Here is a 20,279-nt window from a genome sequence, read left to right as displayed (position 1 = left end):
ACTAGATGCACTGGTAAGTCCTCAGAGAGTTCTAGTTTAAGTGCTTTCAACTTTGAAACAAGATTTGACATATCCATGATGTACTCCCTGATATTACCTTTACCTTTTTACCTCATTAAAATTAGGCTTATCAAGAGCGTACCTGTTTCATCCTTTTCATTCTTGACAAATCTATTTTCATTGTCTGCAAGGAACTCCTTAGCCATAGTAATCATTTCGGACATTGTGTCTCTGAATGCTTCCGGAATGGCCTTATTCATGATCATCATACACATGCGATTTGATTTCTCTCACCTTTTCATATCCCTCTTTTCATCAAAGGTACTCTTATCCGTAAGAGGTGCAAGAGAATCAACCTTAACACTAGGTTAAGCTCTATGACTCCCAGAATTATGAGGATGTTTTCTTGCCATGACTTGAAGTTAGTGCCATCTAACATAAGGATAGAGTTGATGTTGACAGTAATATTAGCATGAGTATTTGTAGATGAATCCGGAGAACAACAAACAAACAAAAAACAAGCTCACATAAGTCTCAAAATAAAAATAGCAATAAATTCAAATAAAGGTAAACCTCATCTAAACATATCAAGTACTCAATTAATATTTTGTGTTTAGACAAAAATATTAACTTGTACATGATATTTTGATGTAGTAATCAGACACTGATAATAAGAACACATCGAATAATAAATCTTCCTTTGGGCCGATTTATTATTCACATGTAAAATCGAATAATCATCACACGTTTATTACAACAGGTGCTCATGCAATTCTGCTAAATATCAACATTCCTTCGGGCCGGTCAATATTCGTATAAGTTATATGCATACAATCGTTTATATTTCAAAACAAATTAATTTCCACAAGAGAGGTCACTTTGGCGACATATTGCTTCAATTAATTCATCTCAAAAAATATATAAACATACCAACATTCAAATTTAAATTGTAAAAAAAAAAAATTCAGTCAAAATCAACGATTAAAGTCAATCGTAAAATATATATAAACACACCAAAATTCAAATTTAAATTGCAAAAAAAAGGGTCAAAGTCAACGATCAAAATCAATTGTCAGAGTCGACGGTTGACTGGGTCAGTGCTGGATCGGGTCGGGTCAACCCCACCCATATCCTTATTCCAGCCCATCATTGTTCATGAGTCACGAGTCCAATTGGGCTCGTGATAACCCAATGGCCCAAACGGCCATAATTATATATATATATGGACTGGCGGCCGTTTGCCTGCTAGTTGTAGATGCCGCGGCCAGACGGCCGCGACTGTTTTTCTCCAGCACAGCCTAACGGCTACGGCTGGTAACGCCCGACGTTGGCGGCGGCAAGGGCTGCCGCCGACCAAAAGTTTCATAAATTTTTTTTTATTAGGCAGCAAAAAGTAAATTTTTTTTACTTTGTCGCGGCCTCTCTCCCGGCGTGGCCAACAAAGGTTGCCGCCGGCCAAATTACTTATTGTGTTAAAAATTAGCCTAAAAATTTTGAAAGGTGAAACTATAATTACCAATTTTACATAAATATCATCCAGAATCATTGAAGAAAACCACAAGGAGAACAACCAAAATAGTTCTCAAATCCAACAACACAAAAGCCGAAATCGTTAAATTTAAGAACACCAAAATATAATCATGGATCAAACATAGAGTCGATTCTCAATGATTCAACATGAAAGGGCTCTGATACCACTTGTTAGAAAATATCTTTCGGTGAAAACTATCATCCAATAAAATCCAAGAATGTTCATGTTGGATCACTAATAATCAATAGATCAATAAGCAGAAACGTACTTAAATCCATGAAGATAAATTACTCTCTAGAACAGCGCAATTTGTCTTTCAAATCAACACGTTTTCCTAGAAAATTCTTTAACTTTCTTACTGCTCTCTCTGATGATGGGATGTCAGAAAGAATGAAATGTAACATGTGATTTTGGGACCATAACCACTACATATAGATAACTTTCATGTTATCTTTTAGTATTTTTATTTTAGCCTATCATAAAAATAGAAATTACCATTAAATCTACACATTAAAGGCCCACAACTTATCAGATACATTAAAACCCAAATTACCCAAATCTTAACAGATTACTTTTAAATGAGCTTAACCTTATATGACAGTCTACAACACATAATTATTCACATATAAACCCAACATTGAATTAAAGAACCAACAAAATCTTCAACGGCATTAAATAACAACTACTTTTTTATCTAAACATTAGAGGTAGATGTATAGAATTGCTCTTAAGTTATGCTTTGCAACCACATGTCATCTTGGTTTTTGTTTTAGGAGCAATCTAAGCGTTGTTAGTGATCCAATTGTTGCCTAAACTCCATAAGCTATAGGCTGTAGAACAGTACACAGGTACTGATTTTCTCATGTTTATGGTTTGATTACCTAGAGGACGAATATGACGAATCATTTCATTCTCATTCAACTCCAGGCGATTCCTCGGTCAATATATATATATATATATATAGTTATTCAGCAACATCATAATAGAGACTAAATAATATAAATTCCAGAGAGAAAAAAACAAATAATAATCGATTAAAGTTACTTTTTATATGAATGGACTTTTTGCTTCTTTGAATTTTGTTTTTCTCAACAAAGTTTTTGACCGTGTAATGTCTTTCCAGGCTTTCCTACGTCACTTGGTATTTAGTGTTGGGTGGAAAGTTATTTTCTGCTGACTTCCTAAAGGTTTATAAGTAAAGGTCGTCCTACATTATGCTCAGCATTGAGAATCAAGATAGGATGACACACACACACAAACACAAAATTAATATTTATAATAATAATATAAATAAATAAATTACTGACTTTGCATAAAGTTGAGGTTGCAAACGAAGATATATAGGAAAAGACATTTACCAACAAAAACAAAAGAAAAGTCCAATTTTTTTAAAAATGAAATAAACTCGGCCAATCTACTATAAACGCATGGTTGAGAAGTTTAATAAAATAGATATATATATATATATATATACATACAGGACAATTGTTATACAAGCTTGATTATCGTGGTTTTCAATTTTCCATTTTTTTTGTCACTGCATGATCAAAACAGTCAAAATCATCAAATTGCAGTATATTACTAAAGTTCAAATTCCTAATACTTCTATCTCACCCAAAAAAAAAAAAATCCTCATACTTCAATTTTTTTTTTTAAAATTGTAATCATTCTTACACTACTTCTTCCATTAGTTCCCTATTTCATATCATTTTATTATTGAGATTTTCTCCGGTAAACTTTCTTATTAGTAGTATTAATTTCTAACTGTTAAATTTAATTAAAATTACATTAGATTAAAAAATATATATAAAATAGACAATTTCTGATATTAATCTAACAACTAAAAATTAAAAAACCTCTAATAGTTCATTTTCTTAGTCCTGCAAGAGAAATTCTCTTAATTCTTATGATAATTATATACATATATATATATATATATATATTTCGCCCTCCCACAACCCAACTTGTAAACAATGACATGAAGAGAAGAGGAAAAGAAAGACCGATATTTATGCCACTTGTCTTTTGGTTAGCTTAAAATGGGCGGTTGAATATGTATTATCTACAACTTGACCTTTTCTGCTCAAGTATCTTTTGACCCTCGTTTAGGAATGTTATAAAAGCCAGATTTAAGACATCTCAGATTTAATTAGTTTCTTCAAGTATGCAACATTAGAAATTTTTCTCTTTTTTCTCTATATTTTTTTTTCCTCTTTCGATTAAGAAATGAGCTATTCGAGCTGAGCATCTTACTAGTTTAGATGAGTTAAAATTTGTTATTAAGTTGAGTTTGTGATCACACGACATAATTATTTAAACTTTATAGATACACTTTAATGGTCTATATAAACTACTATATAGTTATTACATTTAACGATGTCAAATGGACTATATTTTTAATTAAGAAAACTTTCGTACGTCTAATATTTCAAAAAAAAATGCATTTTTTTTTTAAAACCCATCGTCATCAAATCTAATCTTTGTACTGGTGCTGGTGATATAACTTTTAAAAGTCGTATGATTCTAAAATAAAATTACACGTTGAATTTATTAATTCTTATAGTTATAAACATAATCTAACGGTAAATCTAGGCTCCATAACTCTTGTTTTCAATGTTAAGGTTGAGGGTTCGAATATCTCATTATTCTATGATCAGTTGTAGCCGCATGCAATTTTGTTAGCTCAATTAAAACGAAAAATTGCAATTTGAGAATATATAGCAGTAGAAGCAAAACAGTTTATTTTGTGTGTGTGTGTCACAGTCACGGGTACGGACCGTTGTACTTGGAAGAACTGCCTCTGAGTGATTGCTAACAGCCACCGGTTGGTCACCATTAATGGAGTGAGCCACCGCTTAATTATTAACATCTAAACCGTTTGGATAATATGAGAGCCAAAGTCGGTGTAATAGAAAACGACAGCTCTCTCTCACACACTCCATCCCAAAGTCGTACCCCTCTTTTTTTATTTTTAAATTTTAATTTCTCGGGAGGAATATGAAAGCCGTGCCCTTATTAATGCACATACACGTATAATAATAAAGTTAGGAAATTATATATTAAGACGACAAGGATGTATGAAAATGGTTGAATTTTTCAGGTACTGCTCAGTTTCTTCCCGGTTTTTAATTCCTCCCAATTAATGGGGTTCGGATTTATATATATATATATATATATATATTAACGAGAAGCAAATTCGGGGACCATTAGTATATATTGTATAGTCATATATCTATATGGAAATCCTATTTCTTTATTACCCTTTTTTTTGTTTTGTTCTTTAACTAGAATATGATAATTTTAAGAAGTCGTAGGATGCTGTAAACATAATATGACCGTCGGCTATTTGTGACCATTATTTAGCCTATGTTTACATTGACTCTCGAGAGTTCCCACTGCCACTTGCGAAAATATTCAATAATATTTGCGAACATTTGGTATGATAAACGGCAAAAGATAAAAGAAATTCAGAAACGAACGTATGAGTACTAAATGAGATGAGTTAAGGTTTCAAATGCCGTACATTTTGGAACTCTTAAGGTTGTGTGTTTCTTATATTTATTCATGATTCTGAACGTGATTTATAATTTTCTATAGTGATTTTCTCTCACAAAAAATACACGTAAAATGTAAATAATTCTAAATTATAATTCTAAATAGATGAACCAAATATTCACTTATTATGAACTACGTACGTCCGAGATCACTGTATACTAGACAATCATTTATATCACTCTTTACACATTTTTTTATTGTATTTTCTTTGTGATTATGCTGAGGACAATTTATTACCAAAAACTGTCATATATTTATCATTTATTGTGAGGATCAATAAAGTGTACGTAAATTCCAAACAAGAAAAATAATAAATTGTACGTCATAGCTTAGTTAGAGATAATTCCGTGTGTCGTACCTAAATGAAAAGAACATAAATATAATACCGATGACAACCGGATACATATTATGTCACGCATATAGGAGCGCTTTATTTTAAATTTTAACATTATTCGTGCGACGATTAGAAGACCCATTGTACCATTTTATTAAAGACTAAAGAATAGCGTTAAAGACATTAATACGAATCTCAAACACTTTTTTTTTTATCAATTTTGAATTGTCATTTTTTTTGCTGACAAGTATAATCTTTTATCAATAACTGTTTTGACAATTTTTTTAAACAATTAATGATCATAAAAGAATGAGAACTTAGAATTAATATAAAAAAATAAGATCCAGAGTTAATGGGCCTGTTTGTTTGCGTTTTCGTTTTCGTTTTTCACGGTTTTCAAAGTAAAAAAATAAAAACGGGTGTTAAAAACGTGTTTGGTGCAATTTTTTTTTAAAAACAAAACCAAAAACGTTATTTAATAATGTTATTATTTAATATATTTAATAATATTATTTATTTAATATATTTAATAATATTATTTATTTAATATATTATTACATGTTTTCAAAAATTAAACCACCAAACGCAATTTCAGTTTTTTTTAAAACTGAAATCAATCTCTAAATAAAACTACCAAACGCATTTTTAGAAATAATTCAAAAATGAAACTAAAAACGTTTTCGTTTTCATTTTCGTACAGAAAATAAAAACGTTTTGGAATCAATTCTAAACGCACCCAATGTTTTTCTCGTCATTTCTCATTAAATTTTGGAGATGATTTACCACAAAGATCTAGAAAACAATCAACTAATTTAGTCAAAATTAAGAAAAAAAAAAAAAAAAAAAAAAAGCCAAAAACCTTTCTAACCGTAATAACAACACGCTTTTAATGTGTCTGCCCAAGCGAGTCCCACGATCATCCGTGGATGAACGGCCAGGATTCGATGCTGGAAATGGCAAAATTCTTCAGACACGTGGCGTAATTTCTATTGGCCGACAAGAGTCGGAGGGAGATAGAGAGTGACCGTGACGTGGGGTAAGCATCAGCAGGAGGAGAACGTAGGAGAGAGAAAAAGAAAAGAGAGAAAGAAGAGAGAGAAAAAACGTCCCACGTGCCGGGTCACGTTGTCGGCTATGGTCAAAATGCCGGTGCCAGTCATCATACGTGGGTGTGGTAAGGCCTAATATTCCAAAGAAATTCTCAAAAACGCACACACGAATCACCCAATATATCAATCTCATCTGTTTTGTGTAAAATGTTTGAATGATTGACCAAACTTATGACAATAATATTTGCAAAATAATGTTATATTACAAAAAGTTTTCACAAATACAATTATATCATTATCTTTTTTTTATAGGACTTTCTCTGATATTTTTTTTTTTTTAAGAATACCGATATTTTTTATTTTTTAACCGTTAAATTTATATTAAAATTTATTTATTTTATATATATTTTTTAATTTAATATTACGTTTGAAAAAACAGAAAACACCGATAGTGTGTCAAAGGCGGAAATAGTGGATAAATCTTCTAATAGTTAAACTTCAAGTTCAAATTTAACCTCCTCCCCCTTGTCTTGGCCCTTTATCCTTTTGCAAGTAGTCTTCGCTGACTTATCTCCCGCTGTCCTTATTGTTTCTTATGTCAAGCATATATAATAAATACACTTTAACATTCAAACCCACGCGTGTGTGTCACGCGCTTCTAGTACATTTATGAAAAAAGAATATGGGGGGCAAAGAGAAAATCAGAAAATGTGTCTCCCTACATTAAATTTTTTTCATATTATGAGAGAAAATCATGACATAAAAAGCATGTTTAAGAAACAATTCTTCGTTTCGAACTCAAAATAAGGACAATTTTATGTGCTTTATTTAGTACTTTTTAATTGTTACGCGAAGTGTGTATTTGCTCCTATACTCGGCAAAACCCATTTTTCTCTCCGTAAGTTTTTTCTCTCCGTAAGTTTTTCGTTTGGTTTTTTTTTTTTTTTTTTTTTTTCTTAGTCAAGAAATACATTCTCTCATGATTATCCACGTCCTTAGAGAATATTGTCAGTAGAGATAATTGACACCTTACTCTTACTAAATTCCATGCAAGAAACGGACAAGCTTTAAATCTCATGTAGCAATCTTTGAGAGTATATATATTTTAATTGCAGCGCCAATTATGAGTGCTTGTTTGAATAATTAAATATAACAATTAACAATCTTGAAAATTTACTAGTTTATCTCATTATACATATACAATAAAAATGTGCATGCATATCACGCCATTTTAGTTCCAAGGAAAGAATACCATGACAAGATCAAGTATTTTAATTATTTTATCCTCTAATGAGAAAGCAAGATTTTTTAGTAATTAACCTAGGGATCTGTGTTAATAATAAAATATGAAAATAAACACTAATTTATTCTATTAAAAAAAAAAAGGCAAAAGAAAAAAGAAAACCGAGGGAAAACCAAACCGAGTCTCCTAAGAGGGCTAAAATAATATTATTAGCTTAGCAAGAACGACTAGCAAGTAATGTTTCCATACAAGAAGGCACTTTTTGGTGCTGTGATTGGAAGGTTGTTTTTGTCAACCAGCTTTATAAAGTGATAATAACAAGTTCCATTCAAACTTTGTGACTTCTCTCTCTTTCTCTCTCTCTGTCTACCCAATATATAATAACACTCAAACCACATGTAGAGGGACAACAATAGCAGTCTTGAGACGAAAACACACTAGAGATATAGCCTAGCTAGACCGCCACAAGCTTCCTTGTCAAAGACCCCTTCTTTTTCTTCGTCTTCTTCTTCATTTTCTAGTCTCTCGCTAGCTTCCATGTCTGATCATGAACCACTTTATAAAGATCTTTACTACGGCCATGATCAACTTTTTCAGGTCGATCAAGAATATTTAACTTCTTCTTCGAAGCTTTCCACTTCCAACATGTCTTCATCAAGTTCAACGCCTTATAATCTACAAGGGTTTGATGTGATTCCCACTTCATACATGAGTTTCACAGAGTGTTTACAAGGATCATCCATGGACTACAATTCTCTAATCACAAGTACGGCTTTTGGTTTGTCTCCTTCATCTTCTGAGGTATTTTCGTCCATTGAAGTTAATGATCATCAAAAGCCTCTTGATCATCATCATCATCATCATCCTAGTCTTGGAGATCATTTAGGTAGTAATAGTAGTAGCGATCAAAATCCGGTGACCGCACGTGATCACTCAAATTCGATTTCGTCTTCTTCGACTGAGGCTGGTGCAGAAGAGGATTCTCCGGGGAAGAAAGATGGGAAACCAAAAGAGTCGTTAGAAGATGGAGAAGACGACCCAAAGAAAGTGTAATTTTATTATAACCCCCTTCTTTTTCTTTATTTTTGAAAGATTAAGTTCATGCTTAGCTACAAATTAACATGGATAATTTATTTTTTAGACTTATTTTGATCTTGATCATATGAATGGAATGATCAACAGGGGCAAAGCAAAGAAGAAAGGGGATAATAAAAGGCAAAAAGAGCCACGGTTTGCTTTCATGACCAAGAGTGAGGTTGATCATCTTGAAGATGGATATAGATGGAGAAAGTATGGACAGAAGGCTGTGAAAAATAGCCCATATCCAAGGTCTGGTTTCAAGGAAATTAATTTTTCATTAATTAATTTGTCAGGAAATTAAATTAGAGTACGAATTATTGATCTAGGGTTTGATCAACTGGTCCTTAATTTGGCTTCTTTACTATGTTGCTAATTAAGAAAGTGATGGAGGAAAGAAATAATAGTTAATGTAAAGCCAAGGTGGTAGTTGTATGTAAACAAGACCCCCAAAGTAATTTTCTTTTTAATTCTTTCATCTTGCAACTTTATATGCAATGCAAGCAACATCAATCCCGGTTTGAACAAATGTCAAGATTCCAACTTTTCGTCTCTCAAAGTACTTTTTCCCAACGAAACCATTTTATATATATACACCACTAAATTGTCGTTTCCAATTGGTATATATATATTTTATATGCATGAAAAGTCTTAGCCATAGCCATCATTTCATGTTGTGCGCGCAGAAGCTACTATCGTTGCACCACTCAAAAATGCGGCGTCAAGAAACGCGTAGAGAGATCTTTTCAGGATCCGTCCATAGTGATAACGACGTACGAAGGCCAGCACAACCACCCCATCCCGTCCGCACTCCGAGGAAACGCGGCTACGGCTGGGGGGGGGGGGGGGGCCCGGCCCCCCCCGGAGAACCGGCGCCGGGGGCGGCGGCTCCTGCAGCCGCCGCCATGTTCCCGCCCAACATGTTTGGACCGACATCATCAACAACGATGGCCGGTGGAGGTGGACTGTTTTCCTCCGGCCAGGAACTTCTGTTCCAAATGCCTCATCAATTTCCGTACAATAACATCATCATGAGTAGTACTAACAACCAAGGTGGATCATCATCACCAGCAGCTGCGATTTATGGACAAAACGCAAACTCTCGTGATCATAAACAGTACTACGATGGTGATCATCAGATGCAAGGTGATCATGATGATGCGTATGGACTTTTGCAGGATATGGTTCCTTCCATGTTCCTCAAACAAGAGCCATGAGCAGAAGGACATGTGATCAATTAAGAGATCTCATATTATATATATATATATATATATATATATTAATGTTCAAATTAACTATAGAGCCCATGAGTACTACTTATATCGAATGATCACATATATGATTGTATTTCTTTCCATTTGTAAATATACAGCTTATGACTCGCTTAGCTTCATTATGTCATCATGGATTTTTCTTGAGCCTTGACACACTTCATTAATTAGTTATTTGGATATATACGCACGAGTTTCTTGTTAACTATATGCTACATTATATACAAATTGGTGGTCTTCCTGATCTCAAGTTCATTTCCTTGTCTCCTTCGAGAATAGGAACTTGATTCCTTTTATAGATTCGTACGTTCACCATTAATGATGCTGTGTTTAGTCATTCATTATCTTGAATCATGCGCTCTTTTTCCTCGATACGTTTTGTTCATTGTAGAGTTGTAATGAGACCCCCAACTTTTTTAGAGCGGATAGATCCTCTTGGATTGTTTGATCTTTCTAGAAGGTTTTCTTTTCTCTAGTCTAATTTCTTTTCTCCTTCGAGAGTTGATGTATTTTTTTTGTATTGTAGTGTAAGATCAAAGGAGAAGTTCTACGACTTACTAAAAGAAATTATATGATAATTAATAATTCTTTTCAATTTTATTATATGTAGTGTATAACTTTTTGTATTTAAAAATTAATTTTACTTTTTATTCTTAATAGTACATGCCCCCCCGCCGCCATGTTCCCGCCCAACATGTTTGGACCGACATCATCAACAACGATGGCCGGTGGAGGTGGACTGTTTTCCTCCGGCCAGGAACTTCTGTTCCAAATGCCTCATCAATTTCCGTACAATAACATCATCATGAGTAGTACTAACAACCAAGGTGGATCATCATCACCAGCAGCTGCGATTTATGGACAAAACGCAAACTCTCGTGATCATAAACAGTACTACGATGGTGATCATCAGATGCAAGGTGATCATGATGATGCGTATGGACTTTTGCAGGATATGGTTCCTTCCATGTTCCTCAAACAAGAGCCATGAGCAGAAGGACATGTGATCAATTAAGAGATCTCATATTATATATATATATATATATATATATATATATTAATGTTCAAATTAACTATAGAGCCCATGAGTACTACTTATATCGAATGATCACATATATGATTGTATTTCTTTCCATTTGTAAATATACAGCTTATGACTCGCTTAGCTTCATTATGTCATCATGGATTTTTCTTGAGCCTTGACACACTTCATTAATTAGTTATTTGGATATATACGCACGAGTTTCTTGTTAACTATATGCTACATTATATACAAATTGGTGGTCTTCCTGATCTCAAGTTCATTTCCTTGTCTCCTTCGAGAATAGGAACTTGATTCCTTTTATAGATTCGTACGTTCACCATTAATGATGCTGTGTTTAGTCATTCATTATCTTGAATCATGCGCTCTTTTTCCTCGATACGTTTTGTTCATTGTAGAGTTGTAATGAGACCCCCAACTTTTTTAGAGCGGATAGATCCTCTTGGATTGTTTGATCTTTCTAGAAGGTTTTCTTTTCTCTAGTCTAATTTCTTTTCTCCTTCGAGAGTTGATGTATTTTTTTTGTATTGTAGTGTAAGATCAAAGGAGAAGTTCTACGACTTACTAAGAGAAATTATATGATAATTAATAATTCTTTTCAATTTTATTATATGTAGTGTATAACTTTTTGTATTTAAAAATTAATTTTACTTTTTATTCTTAATAGTACATTCAAACTACACTGACACCTATAGATATCTCATCCCTTTATCAAATCCACAATTCAGATTCATTAGAGTAAATGAGACAAATACCCTTAGATTGTATAGGTCTTGATTTTACCCCTTACTCTTAATTAATACATTTTTCATCAAGTACTATATTAGTCAAAAGGGAATTAATCAAGAGTAAGGAATAAAAATATAGAGTACTCGTGCATTTTTAAAGGTAAGTTTAGTAATTTTCTCATTCAGTACTTCTCCATTATATTGAAGAAAATGGAGAAAAGTAGATAGTTTGTCATGATTTTGTGCATACCTATTATTTATGTTATTCTAAATAATTGGGTGTCATTATGGCCTTGACAATTGTTTATATTTGAGTGAAATGATATAAATAATATTTTTTTATCATTTTGAGTAATATTTCTTATTCTTTCTCAAAAAATTGCGCAAAAAAGTAGAAAAAAATCCAACCCAAAGCAATAAAATTGTCTAATAAAAGGCAAAGTCTAAAAAGAGAATAACTAAGTCTATTTTAGTTTTCAATAGATTTAGGGCTCGCTTGTTTCATTTATTCAAACTCAAATTATTAATTCTACTACAATATTTTTCTCTAACAAAAAATTTAAATTTTAAACATTAAAATAAAAAATCATGATTTAAATATACCTTTAAAACGTACCCTTAGAGTTTAAATTTTTTCTTTTTTTCTTTCCCTCTCCCCTTTTTCTCCTTAGACCTCCTTGTTGACTTAATATTAAGCACTTGCTACTGGACCAAAAGTTATAGCTATTAGGCAAGGTGCAACTTTATTTCCTTAAACCTCATGGCAGTGCAGAACCCCATGCTAAGCAGTGGGCGGACACGAAGGATTGCACATCATTGCCAATGGGTCGGGCTGTTAAGCCCTTAGCGGTTAGTCCATCAAGCGCAATTGGCCCCATAACCCCAGCACTAGTCCACTCCCTCTTTTATTTTTTTCTTTAGATTTTCCTTTTGCAGGTTGACGATGAACTCAATTTTTCTTGACGGTTGTGAACTCTGATCTTCTAGGTTATCGGCTTCCGGTTGGGGCTTCAGTGATCCGGTTGTGAACTTTGACTTTGGTGTTTATCAACTTGGTATTGATTGCGGAAATATGATTAGGGGTTTAATATTTAGGGTAACGTCTCTGGTCGAAAGTGCCTGATCAGAACAACAGTTGTATAATTCTGCATAAATTGTGTATATTTACATGTAAATTGTATATATTTACATATAAAGTCGTGTATATTTACATGTTAAGTTATAGGGATAAAGAGGAAAATAGGCCAAGATTTGATATGAATTAAAATTAATAGGCTAATAGTTTACATAAATTAATAAATAGGCCAAATTACTATTTTCGTCCATAACTTGTCTGGTTATGAACCATAACTTGACAAGTTATTGTCCATAATTATCCATAACTTGTCTGGCTATGAACCATAACTTGACAAGTTTGTCTATAACTTATCTGGTTATGAACCATAACTTGACAAGTTATGGCCTATTAATTTATATAACTAAAAATTGGCCTATATACTTTCTTAAGCTTTTCATATTGGCCTATTTTCTACTATTTCTCTAAGTTATAAGAAACGACAATGTATATTAATCCTCAAAACATGTATTTTTTATAGCAATTAGTGAACACATAGCATGAAAATATGTATATTGGCTGATTTGTTGTATTTCATGTTAAATATACACGACTTTACATGTAAATATGTACGATTTACATATAAATATACATAATTTATGCAGAATTATACAACTGCCGTTCCGATCAGACACTTTCTAAGTGCCTGACTAGAGACAATTCTTAAAATTTAGAGTTATTTTTTAAAATTTCAGGGTAATATTTTATTCACTAAGGATTTTTTCTTTTTCTTTTTTTTAGAGAACACTATCAATTTAGTATTTCACTTATCAAAGTAGATGTTTATTTCTAGGATTTTACGCATTTTCTTTTATTTTCTTTTTTGAGAGAATTTTGTTTTTTGATTTGTACTTATAACCTTACTACTCTTTGATCATTTTGGTATGTTTGAATTTTGTTCACAAATATAACGTCGTATTTTGAAACAGTAAGATAACGCATCAGCAACGTTTGTCACCAACATGGTCAGGTTCATCAACAATAAGATTTCCAGTTTGAATTCGAATTGAAGATATTTGAAGATGGAATAGATTTTGAAATCACATCTTGAGGAGATTCGACCCTAAATTAGAAGGATATATTTAGACCTTTGCCTAGGTTTAGGATTTACATGTTAAGAAATTGCATGTCATGGTTCATATTTTATTGTGAGAGAAATATATTATGAGCAATTTAGTTAGACTTAGTTGTGTTGCTCTCAACCTTTGCACTTGTGTAATCCGATATGGAATAGGATATGGGATTGAAACTTAGAATCCATTTGGTTCTTGGGTTCAAATCATAATTTTTAGGTTTAAATCATGTTTCATGATTTTGATATTTAGAAATTTAAATTTTTTATGAAAAAAAAATATTATAACAAAATTAAAATCATAGCTCGAACCATGTAAAACTCTTAAAATAAACGCACTCTTAATAGTTTTACAAATAAGTTGTGGAGTAAAGGCAAGCAAAGTAGTGTCAAGTAACACCATGCTTCTGAAGGTAAGTCGAAGCTTGGAGTAGTATTGTGTATCTAAAAGCGAGCATGCAGACTTGGGGCGGGGCTGTGTATCTGAAGATGAGTGGTAAAAAAAAAAAACAAATTTCGTTTGGTAAAGGGATTCGTTCCCTGATTCGAATCATGATTCGTGGTTCGTTACAGTATTTTTTCTTACAAAAAATACACGTAAATCAAAAATAATTCTAATCACATGGTTCTAATCTATGAACCAAACGAACTAAGTTGCGGAGTTTTAAAAGTAAAGTTATGATTTGATTAGTTAATTTACGTGTTTGATACTTCGGTTACCAGTATTATTGTCCGTCAGATCTTACATATTATTTGCTATATATTCCATTATATTAGAGATATTTTTTACAGAGTTTTTTTTTTTAAATAAAATAATAATTAAAAAAAAGAACAAAAGAGAGTTTCCCCTAGGATCAGGATGCTACGTTCCTAGAAGGTTCTAACCGACAGGGATGGTGGTGTTGTCAATTATTGAGGCTAGGCCCATATTTTAGTGGGTAATTTTAGTAAATATTCTTTAAAAATATATGTCATGATTTTTATTTTTTATTTTTTATTTATAATTTTTTTAATTAAATAATTATTATTGATGGTGAAAATTTATCAACAGAGATTATTCAGATTTCAATGTGGTTAACGTGATTTTTATGATCTGGAATTCGATTAGGAAAGATTAAGAGAAGAAAGAACACAGAGATTTATATAGTTCACTATTTGTTCAAGAGCTACATTCATCATGAGGAAGAGAAAAATTCACTATTTTTCTGGAAAAGATTACACACACTCTCTTTGAACGTACCCTCTCTACATATATATACATCCCCTGCAACTTCTCTTATTTTATTTTGAGATATTTTCCCCACATTTTGGGATAATATTTCCAGTTGGTTGGAATTTATGCCAATCAATAGAATTTTCTCATTTACTTCCCTACTTACTTCGTTTATTTTAATTACAAGTCACAAATCTCAAAGCAGGCCTCGTATCTCTCTCGATCCGCGTGGACTCGACTTCATAGGCGCTCTTGCAGCTATCTCCGCTTACAATTGTTGGTGTAGTCGACCTCCTGTTTTTCTCAACTCCTTGGAGTGATCGACCCCCTTCATACGCTATTCCCTTTATTTGCGTTTTGCTTCTAAGAGAACTTTCGTCCGACGTGGCAACTAAGGCAAAGCTGTTTCCGATCATAAATGTCCTCATTTATGGCACGTGGGTCCCATATAATGCTTAGAGTTTGAAATTTTTACCTTACAACAATTACATTAATAAAAAAATATTTATAAAAAATAAAGAATAAATGTCCAAATTTATATACTCTCAGAGTAAATTCTCCAATTTTTTTTATCTTTAATAGGCATGCTCAAATCTCGCACAAAATTATGACCATTGTAGTTTAGTAATATTTTTATATTATACGGTTTCAACTAATATATCATGCATATTTCTCGATAGAATAAATTATATAATATACATCTTCATTTGCACCTTCCTTATAGGCTGATCCAACTATTCATTTTTGAGATGTTAACATTAAAATTGGTGTCCTTTTTTTTATAGATTCCGGTGAATCAGTAAATTAGGGTTTTTTTATTCATTAGATTTACATACTATTTAATTTTTACGTAATTTTATACAAAAATAATAGACATAAAACTTAAACTATTAGTATGTTAACGTACAAGAAAATATCTATTTTTTATTTGTGAAAAAATATAACGTAACAAGCAATATTTATATAATATTATTTAGAGATACGAGGAGTACTATAAGTAAGCAAAAGAAGTTTTGACGTTAGCCACTTCCTCGTGAATAGTATAATTATAATTAGCACACAAATGATGATCTACTTTGGTCTTTCATGGGTTTCCTTTATTTTATTTTTACCTTCTTCTTGTACTATCTAGCAATAATTAATTATGGCAGGCAACAAATTCTATTATTGCGTACTTGTAATGAACCCCTAAAAAATATTACCTGGCACAATTATTCGAGGGATTAATTAAGACGAGATAATGTTAATTATTCGTTTTAGGTTCTTAATAATCATTCCCAATGATCTTCATCATTGATCAATGACAAGGAGGTTAATTAAAAAAAAAAAAAAAAAACATTCGTATACTTTAAGGCTTAACTCTTCGTGGAGGAAGAAACTATTATCTTGAGATTAGAATTTTTCAACCGGCCGTCGCCATTGATAGATTGTCTTCCTTGGTTCTTATAAGGTAATTTTTTTTTTTATAAATACAACTAAAAAAAATAATTTGATAGATAACATTAATTTTTTTTTTTATCATTACAATGTCAGTCATTACCATAAATAATCATGTTTTGTGGATGGAAGATTTTCTTACAATTCAAATTCTTACTTCACAATTCTTTTTAATTAAACTCGTCGGAGTTGAGTTTCTTAACCCGGAAGATTGATAAAGACTTAAATTAGCTTTTTGAATTTAAATATGTATAGTTATCTGCTAGGAGAAATACTTAATTTTGATTAGGAGTAGCTAGAAATAATTAATTTATCTTTTTCTTAGATCAAATGTTTATAAAGACTGAATAATTTAATTCTTATTCACAGAGTTAATAGTTGATCAATAAATATTGAGTTTCTAGTTTTCTTTTTTAAAGTTCTTGTTCTTTTCTATATTGCTCATGTGGTTCTTTTTTTCTTCTTAATTCTTTATTTTTCGATCTCAATTTTTTATATTTTCTTGGATCCGTCTTCCCTACATTAATTTTTATTTTTTATAACAGTCAACTACGAGACTCCACGTGTTAATGTAATACTATTTTTTACATAGAGAATGTAATACTGATTACTGGTACCATGGTATATTATAATAATTTCCCCTGAAAATGTTTCGCCTAATTATTGATAATATCTTTATATTCTTAAAATAATCTAGCGATTCATCACCATAATAGTCGAAGGAGAAATTTAGATATATATTATGAACAATATTGAATATTGTTAAATTTTGAAACCAAATATTTTGGTCGATGTAACATGTTGATCGGTGCTTTAAAAATGCAATCTCATCCAAACTTTGAATAAGGCTGGTTTCTCTTATTTGAAGAAATATAGGAAATAAAGTAAGTTTATAAACATCATTTTCATGAAGTGTTCACAAATACGTAGCCCCGTTCACTTCGTTGATTCGAGTTTAGAATTCGAGTTGAGATGTGATTTTATATGAGAGTTTTTTACTGTAGCAAAAAAGTTAGATGTGATTGTTTGTGAGAGCTTTTTACTGTAAGAGTTGAGATGTGATTTTATATGAGAGTTTTTTACTGTAGCAAAAAAGTTAGATGTGATTGTTTGTGAGAGCTTTTTACTATAAAAAAACTCAAATTCTAAATTCGAATCAGCGAAGTGAACGGACCTGCCTGTATGTATAGTAGTTCCTTCCTCCGGTAGGGAAATTTGTTAGCCTGTCAACTTCTGATAAGTACTAACCACTAGGTCATGCACTTCGTAATTACCGAATAATAGTACTAAATTAATAATAAATAAATTCATCAACTAAGTTGTCCCTGTTTGACGCAAATTGAAAAACCGTTGATTTAATATATTGGTTTATTGGTTATTATACGCTATTAGTGTAATTCCACGTGCGATGCACGTGTAGAGTAATTTAGAGGTTAATTAATTAGTGTTATTAATCAAATAAAATTAAGTATAAAATCTCAAAAAGGAAAAAAATGAAAAAAAAAATAATGTTTTGGAAGAAGAAAGGGGTATGAAGAAATAAATAAATTTTAGGACAAAAATGACCGAAATGAAAAAATAAAATTTCAGGGTAAAAATTTAAGAAGGATAAAAAAACGACCAAAATAAAGAAATGTAGAACAAAAGGAACCAAAACCAAAAAGAAATAAAGTTTCTGAAAGAAAAATGAAAAAAATAAAATTTCAGAGGAAAAAATAAAAAAGAAAAGAAAAGACCATCAAAATAAATAAGTTCTAAGGTACCATCGGAAATGAATATTTATGTACGAAAATTTAAAATTTTAAGGAAAAAAACAAAAAAGTGGAAGAGGAGATAAAAAAGGAAAAAACTTGAAGAGCAAAAAAAAAAAAAAAAAAAAAAAAAAAAAAAACACTATTTATCACTGTTCGCGTGGCTTCGACCAAAACTTCAAAATCGAGTGATGAACAGTTTTTTTTTAATACATTTTGGTCGAAACCGCATGGGCGGGCAATATGGGTCACGACTCGAAAACGACACAAATTTTGTGGGTTAGGGTTGAGAAAAAAGTGGTTTGGGTCAGAATTGGGTCGACCTGAAATTAACACGAAAAATACGGGTCAATTTCGGGTTGGACCCGCCTAATCCGAATACGACACAAAACTCGTAAAAAACTAAAAAATACATATATTTTTCATTACATATTTTTTATTTTATTATGAACTTGTGATATCATGATAGTTATACTCAAAATCTTATACTATTATTTACTTAATTTCAATGGATGTTATTGTATTTTAGTGTGTTATGAATTTTAAGTTATTTTTAATATGTAAAAAACTAAATAAAAGTACACAATTTTTATGTCAATTTCGGGTTCATGGGTCAATTTCGTGTCACGAGTCATTTTTGTGTCGTGTCGTGTCAACCCGTAAAATGGTCGTGTCATGTTCGTGTTACACTTTTTAAAAAATTTCTTGTCACGGGTCGTATTCAGATTGGCTGTAAATTTAAAAAAAAAATGATCAAAACACGACACAAACACAATACGTGACACGAATTACCACCCTTACCCATGCCAACAATACCAAAGATCAACATGGATGTTATTGTATTTTAGTGTGTTATGAATTTTAAGTTATTTTTAATATGTAAAAAACTAAATAAAAGTACACAATTTTTATGTCAATTTCGGGTTCATGGGTCAATTTCGTGTCACGAGTCATTTTTGTATCGTGTCGTGTCAACCCGTAAAATGGTCGTGTCATGTTCGTGTTACAGTTTTTAAAAAATTCCTTGTCACGGGTCGTATTCAGATTGGCTGTAAATTTAAAAAAAAATGATCAAAAGACGACACAAATACAATACGTGACACGAATTACCACCCTTACCCATGCCAACAATACCGAAGATCAACATTTCTATTATATATTGGATTTGACTATTACAAAATCAAATAGAAGACGAAGCCAAAGAGAGCGGAAGAAATGCCTAATGCAATGAACAAAATGGACACCAAAATTCTCGATTCTTGAGATAACAAATTTCTTTTTTACGGTTTTAGGGGCACAGGTATTTTTAAAAATACTAAATGTGATGTAATATTGAGGGAGAAAACTAAAAATACCACTTATTATAATTCTAAGTAACATTTTTGCCATGAAAGTGGCATACATGTATTTTATTAAATTAATGATGCTTTTTAAGTGACGCAAACATATTTAAAATAACATAATTGTTATGATTGTGTAAAATAACGACAAATTATGTAGGGTGCGTTCCAAAACGTTTTTATTTTCTGTACGAAAATGAAAATGAAAACGTTTTTAGTTTCATTTTTGAATTATTTCTAAAAATGCGTTTGGTAGTTTTATTTAGAGATTGATTTCAGTTTTAAAAAAAACCGAAACTGCGTTTGGTGGTTTAATTTTTGAAAACATGTAATAATATATTAAATAAATAATATTATTAAATATATTAAATAAACATCATTATATAGTCGATAAATAAATAATATATTAAATATATTAAATAAATAATATTATTAAATATATTATATAAATAATATTATTAAATATATTAAATAATAATATATTAAATAAATAACATTATTAAATATATTAAATAATAATAT

General features: G+C 31.3%; 1 protein-coding gene across 1 annotated transcript; it reads left to right on the top strand.

Annotated features, from left to right (window-relative positions):
- The first annotated feature begins 8,068 nt into the window (after window positions 1–8,068).
- On the top strand, window positions 8,069–10,006 carry LOC21393921 (probable WRKY transcription factor 28). Its single transcript, XM_024168566.1, has 4 exons — window positions 8,069–8,761; window positions 8,895–9,041; window positions 9,476–9,638; window positions 9,773–10,006. Exons 1-4 carry the CDS (start codon window positions 8,250–8,252, stop codon window positions 10,004–10,006), a joined length of 1,056 nt encoding a protein of 351 aa, XP_024024334.1. The 5' UTR covers window positions 8,069–8,249.
- The last annotated feature ends 10,273 nt before the right edge of the window (window positions 10,007–20,279 follow it).

This window comes from Morus notabilis, unplaced genomic scaffold, assembly GCF_000414095.1.
Source record: "Morus notabilis unplaced genomic scaffold, ASM41409v2 Scaffold1445, whole genome shotgun sequence".
NCBI lineage: Eukaryota > Viridiplantae > Streptophyta > Magnoliopsida > Rosales > Moraceae > Morus > Morus notabilis.
This window is presented reverse-complemented; position numbering and strand designations above follow the sequence as displayed.